At 46.7% G+C, this 6627-nt stretch overlaps 1 protein-coding gene across 6 annotated transcripts in view; it reads left to right on the top strand.

Annotated features, from left to right (window-relative positions):
- Positions 1 to 5406: 5406 nt before the first annotated feature.
- The window catches only part of PHC2 (polyhomeotic homolog 2), a 50115-nt gene continuing 48894 nt past the window's right edge, over positions 5407 to 6627 (top strand). For all 6 annotated transcript variants that reach the window (XM_065873338.1, XM_065873365.1, XM_065873356.1 and 3 more), the window contains exon 1: positions 5407 to 5580. In XM_065873338.1, the coding sequence (XP_065729410.1) occupies positions 5407 to 5580 (174 nt within the window). The remainder of the gene's footprint in view (positions 5581 to 6627) is intronic.

Raw genomic sequence — 6627 nt, 5'->3', positions numbered from 1 at the left:
AAATCACTTTCTTGTGATGACAAGTGCTAGGAGAGAGGTAAGCACAAAGTGTCTTGGGGTAAGTCAACCAACTGGATGGCTTTAAGAAAGAAATTAAGGCCCACCGTGAAGCAAGAGAAGTGTTAGAGGACGCTGCATTCAGTGAAGGTTTCACAGAAGAGACACAAGTTGTTCTGATGATCTAGGGAGCTGGTTAAGTGAAAAATGGAAGGCAGGCATTTCAGGGGAAGGGAACAACATGAGTAAAACCACAGAGGTAGGAAATAGCCAGTTTGGTGGTTCCTCAAAAAGCTAAACATTGAACTCCCATATGGTCCAGCACTTCCACTCTTAAGTATATACCCAAAAGAACTGAAAGCAAGGTCTCAAACAGATACTTGTATACCAATGCTCATGGTAGTGTTATTCACAATGGTCAGAATATGGAAACAACCCAAGTGTGCATCAGCGGATGAATGGATAAACAAAGTGTGATATATACATACAATGGAACATTATTCAGCCATAAAGAGGAATGAAATTTTGATACATGCTACAACATGGATGAACCTTGAAAACATTATGCTAAATGAAATAAGCCAGACACAAAAGGACAAATATTACATGATTTCACTTATATGAGATTTCTAGAGTAGACATTCATGGAGACAGAAAGTAGATGAGAATTTACCAGGGGCTGGGCTGGCGGGGAGAGAGGAATGGGGAGTTATTGCTGAATGATGACAGAGTTTCTCTTTGGAGTGGTGAAAATTCTGGAAATAGATAGTGATAATGGTTTCACAACATTATGAATGGGCAAGTTTTATGTTATATATATTTTACCAGGATAAAAAAGTTAAGAAATAATGAAGGTGTACCTCTACCTCACACCATATACAATAATTAATTCAAAATGGATCAAAGACTTACATGTAAAAATTAAAACTATAAAACTCTTTGAGAAGAACCTAGGTGTAAACCTTCAAAACATTGGATTAGGCAATGGCCTCTTAGATATGACAGCAACCATAAAGAAAAAGTTAAATTGGACGTCATCAAAATTGAAGAGCGGAGGAGGTAATCACAAGCACATGGGTATGTGGTCTTTGGGAGAAAAAAAGCAGATCTACCAAACCAGAGCAGTGGACTCACATTGTAGAATATAAGGTTAGAAAAGTGGGATGAAGCTAAGAGATTAATCCTAACCCACATATACCACCCCCCAAATAGGTATTCTTATTACCCACTTTTGCAGTTTAGGAAACTAAAACTAAGAGAGGTAAACTGCATTGCCCAAGGCCATCCAACTAGTCACAGCAGAGCTAGCATTCCCAGAGCTAGGATTGCCTGACTCCATGCTCTGTCTCCTTCAGCACTTTGCCTCTCTTGGGAAGATTGAGAGACCAGAGAATGGGCAGAGGGAAGGGCTGGCCATCTGTTCCCCTACAGCAGTGACTACCCAGCAGAAGTGTCAGTCTCGGCACTCACAAAGCCTACAGTAACCTCCTCCACTTTCCCTCTGTCACACCACACATGCTCCTCAACACCCCACTCTTCTGAACGCCAGCAGGTGTGGTCTCATCGCTCATTTGGCAGAGGGTCAGCAATATTATTTGTATCTTTAACTTTGTACTTCGTGCCCAGTCCCTACCAACTAAGAAACAGAGTCCAGAGGTAAGGAACAGGCTTCAAAGGATTCATGAACCTCTACAATTGTAAGTACATATTTTTATACATCTGTGCATTTTTTCCTGGGCAAGAGGCCTTAGGTTTTACTGTTTCTAATATGCCTTCAAAAGGTATGAGCCCGAGGGCTTCCCTGGTGGCGCAGTGGTTGAGAGTCCGCCTGCCGATGCAGGGGACACGGGTTCGTGCCCCGGTCCGGGAAGATCCCACATGCCGTGGAGCGGCTGGGCCCGTGAGCCATGGCCACTGAGCCTGCGCGTCCGGAGCCTGTGCTCCGCAACAGGAGAGGCCACAAAAGTGAGAGGCCCACATACAGCAAAAAAAAAAAAAAAAAGTTATGAACCCGAAAAGGAGGATCCATGTCATCTACCTCTTTTTCAATTTCCAGTACTTAGCAAACATACCCCACATGCGGTAGATGTTCAGGTTGCGGAAAACTAGGAGCGTGTTTATTCGGGAACGTTCTAGAGGTGGTTGACAAGGAGTGGAAGGTGGGACAGGGCAGCTTTATGCTGTGAAAGCAGAGAAAGCGTGGGTTCAGGTAGCTCAAATGTTACTTCTCCTTTGAAGCGGTCCCTAATCTCTTAGGCAGAGTCTGTCCTTCCCTCCTGTGTGCTTTGCAGGAGAGACTGAGAGGGAGCCAGAGAGAGAGAGTGTGTGTGCACTGGAGAGACAGCTGTAGCCATCAAAAGTGGGAGCTGGAACCGAGAGAACCGGCCAGCCAACGAGAAGGGGAGGGAGAGGGAGCATGTGCTGTCCGGAGAGTAAGGGCATGTGCGTGGGAATGGAAGAGAGGACATGCCCATCAGGCCTGGGGGAGTGAGGTGGCCAGGCAGGGGGACCACGAGAGAGAGGGGAGGGAGCTGGAGCCAGGGAATGGGGCCCAGAGTGAGCCGGCTGCAACTGGGAGAGGGTCTGAGAGAGAGAGAGGAGGGCAGGAGTGGGGAGAGAGCTCCTCTGAGTAACCAGAGCAGCCCACCAGGGTCAATGGAGCGAGGGCTAGAGGGCGGGGGTATATGCACGTGTCCAAGAGAATCAGACAGCGAGGTGAGTGTGAGCACACAGGAGGGTGGGGAAAGGGAGGGCAGGCGTGAGCACAGGAGTGAGAGAGAATAGGGCTGAGGAGGCAGCAGCAAGAATGGGAAAACCAGGGGCTGGGGGCAGAAATTAACAAGACGGAAGAGGGGAAAAGCGGAAGAGGGTATGCAGAAGCCAAGAACGAGGTAATGAAGACAGGAGGGAAAGGCATGCTTGTTAGCAGAAGGAAGGGGGCAGGCGGGCAAGAGACCTCAGGAAATATATTGTCCCCACGTTACTAAGGTCAGTCTGTCTGTCTGTCTGTCTGTCTGTCTCTCTGTCTCTCTGTCTCTCTGTCTCTCTCTCTCTCTCTCTCGGACCAGTTGCTGTCTTGCCTGTGCGGTTTTTCCATAAACAAATGCCACACTTTCTTTAGAATGTTGTCTTGTTTTATTTCTCATCAAGGATTGAGTATACACTGTGCCCAGGATCTGCCCTAGCTGCTGCAAAAGAAAAAAAAATAGAGCTGAGGCTTGATCATCCAGGATGTAGACTGCCCTCTCCTTAATTTGCTGTGGCTGCTGCCTTGTTTTATTTTATTTGTTTATGGTTATAAGGACTAATACTTCCGTTGAGATTTCCTAGGGTGGGATGCAAAGCAAGAACTGAAACCCAATTCTGATCAACAGTTTGGGAAAGGGAGGTGGGCCATTGAACTAAGAAGAGACTTTGGGATTCTGTGGGATATTCCAAGCTTGAATCTAACTCCCATTTACTGATTTGTTGCTTGGTGAGCCTCAAAATCCCAACGGAGCCTCATCTCGACAACTAGGTTGTCAGTTTCTGCAAGATCAGAATTATGCCTTCTACTGCTTTCTATCCAGCCAATGCTTCCTTCCATGGAGCATAAGATGAGGTAGATTCCAACTGAGCAGGGCACAGGAAATACTTGTAGACTTCGCTGTGTCATCAGCCTGCGCCACCACCATCATCATAAGCATCCTTAACAAATGCGTAGCCAAAATGAGGCCCAGGGCTGAGTGCGGTTCAGGACAAAGAGAATTCATGGAGGATGGCCTTGCCCTGTGGCAGTCAAAGCGGACATATAAAAATTAGGGGAAATCACTGCTTAAGGACCCAGGTCATGAGTGCTGTTTGCTTTGCCTTGGAAGCCGTAGGCCTCTGAACGTCAACTTGCTGCCTGCCCACTGGGAGTAACCTGGACTTCCTCACCCCCAACATTCCTGTCTTTGAACCTTCAACTACACTTTTTGCAGCCCATGGTAAAAACCCACCCAGGCTGAGGCAGGCATCCTGAGGAATGCTGACAACCTCCAGAGGGAGCACATTGGGAGGAAGATGGCGGGACGTTAATGACTATTGTAGTTCTTGGCACTAATGTTCTCAATACTGTGAAAAAGTCGTATTATTTTCTTCATTTATTAAGTTGGCATAATCTTCTGCAAGAAGAGAACTGAATGTCTATGATGGGATGACAAAGAAGTGTTGTTTTTAGATGTAAGAAGGAATGGGTAGAAGGAAAAGCATATATATATATATATATATATATATATATATATATATGTATATATATATATAAATTAGGATTTTAGGAATAGCATGAAAGAAGAAAAAGAGAGGAACTTGACCTAGGACATGGGCATGACCTTCCCACCACTCCTTCCTTCTCTCCCAGCCCTTCTCCACTCCTTGCCTCAAGGGAATGCGCAGCTTCCAGTTCTGAATCCCTCAAGGAATTTCTGGCACTTCTACCCTTAGTGACTGGGATAGAAGTTCCAGGAGGCTCTGCCAGTTCCACCTTGGAAGAGGATTGATTGATCTACTGGAACGGGACAGTGGGAAACAGACTGGGGACAGTTTTAATAACCACAACAACAGCCAATGCATAAGGAACACTCAATATATGCTCGACACCCCACTAAGCGCTTTGTATTGTTAATTTACTTTATCCTCCCAACAATCCATACGCTCTTGTGTCTGCCAGATTAAGACAGGTTAGAGAAGTGTGACTTGCCAAGGTTTCCCAGCTGGTAAGTGGCAGAGCCAGGACTCAAACCTAAGTCTTTCTGACTCCAAAACCTGTGATTTTCACCAAATTGCTCAATGTGGTGCCCTGCTCAGCATTAGATCAGAGAGCACTCAGTGAGTACTTCAGGAAGGAAACAGACTCCAAACACACTCGAAGCTCTTCTGGTTGGAAAACAAAACAAAATAAAGCAAATTATTTTATTGCCTCTTTCTCTCATTCTGTTCTCTTTAGATTTTGGATCCCATTGCTTTCAAGAACTGCCTATATAAATATGGACAAATAATAATTTCTCTGATGTCCAGTTTCTCTACCCCAGTGATGAAAAGTTTGATGGTGTGAGGAATAGTCCCTAAGATCATTGCTAGGAAGCCCATTGTAGGGGATCCTCCTAGGCTGTTTTTCATCTCCTCTAGCAGAATAAGTCGTAAAATTTAGATTCAGGCTGACCTGATTTCACACCTCGCCTAGTGAGCCAAGCCTAGCCCTGTCCTGATGGCAGGGGTGGCTCCAGACTTCAGTTTAGAAGTAGTCCCACACAGGCTGGTAGAGAGCGGATGCCTACGTGTGTGTTCTCTAGAATGCGTTTGTTAAGCATTTCCCTCCTGCTTCTTCCCTCCCAGCACCTGCCTGCTCATCTACCACCTGAGCGCCCTGACTGTGTCATCCTGTAGGCCATGGAGAACGAGCTGCCCGTCCCCCATACGTCTAGCAGCGCGAGTGTCGCCAGCAGTACCAGCAGCGTCAGTAGCAGCAGTGGCGGCAACAATAGCAGCAGCGGTGGCAGTGGCCGCCCCACGGGGCCCCAGATTTCTGTGTACAGTGGCATTCCTGACCGGCAGACTGTGCAGGTAAGACTCCACCTGATTAATCATCTCAGGGCTAGCCAGGAGGACGTGTTGGCATGGTCTGGTAGGACGACCCGGGTGCTAAATCTAGAATGGGCATAAGGGCGTATGTCAGTGGGTAAATATTTGTGCATCATTAGAGGAGTAGTGATACTAGATGGATTCAATCAGGGAAGGTTGGGGAGAGTGGGAATACTTAGCAGATCCGAAAATTCCTTTCTTATCTGGTGACTCAGATCCCACAGTGCCGTTTGGGGAGGATAAACATGTGAAATCATAAAGGACACACAAGTGAAAAGAGCAAAGAGAAAAAATGACTAGAATCTGCTCAGCCACAACCTAGATCCCCTACCTAAGTGACCACTTCCTTGTACCAAATCTAAGTTTCTTACATATGGAGGACCAAAATAGAACCCCAAACAATCCTTTGTCTTTACAGCTTTTTGCCTTCTTCCCCAAAGCAGCGGTTTGCAAAGTGTCATCTGTGAGGCCTTCCGGGTGACTACACACTCTTCCAAAATGCAGTCATGACCATGTTTTGCCGTCTGCCACGTGCCCCGCACTGTCCGAAGCATTTTGCTTATTTATCTTCTTCTCCAGCTGTGAGGGTGGTTATTATTAGGTACAATTCTGTAATTGAGAAAACTGAGGCGCAGACAAGGTAGTGACTTATCCAGGGTCACCAGGTAAAGACAAAAAAGCTGAACCTGATTCCCCCCAAACCTGTGTTCTTATTCACTACGATGTCTGATTGAGGCTCCTGGATAAACTAGGGAGAAAAGAGAGACCACAGCCGAGAAGCGTTGGTTCTGATAGCTTTGCTATTGCAGTTTGGATGTACCAGATGAGTGAGCTCATGCTTCTCTGGCCCTAGGCCCGGATTAGGGGATGGAGGAGAAGCCACAGAGGATGGTGAGAGAGCCTGAAAAGTCCAGTTAAAGGAGACCCCATCAGTTACTCTGGAGTCTTCCCTCGCCCAGCTCTCTCTGCCTCACACTTAATAAAACCATGCTTCCATCCTTGCCGCCTCCCCCAGCCTCCTCCTCTGGC

The sequence above is a fragment of the Phocoena phocoena genome, chromosome 1 (assembly GCF_963924675.1).
Source record: "Phocoena phocoena chromosome 1, mPhoPho1.1, whole genome shotgun sequence".
NCBI classification, from domain to species: domain Eukaryota; kingdom Metazoa; phylum Chordata; class Mammalia; order Artiodactyla; family Phocoenidae; genus Phocoena; species Phocoena phocoena.
The sequence above is the reverse complement of the archived record's forward strand: the minus strand, read 5'-3'. Positions and strand labels throughout refer to the sequence as shown.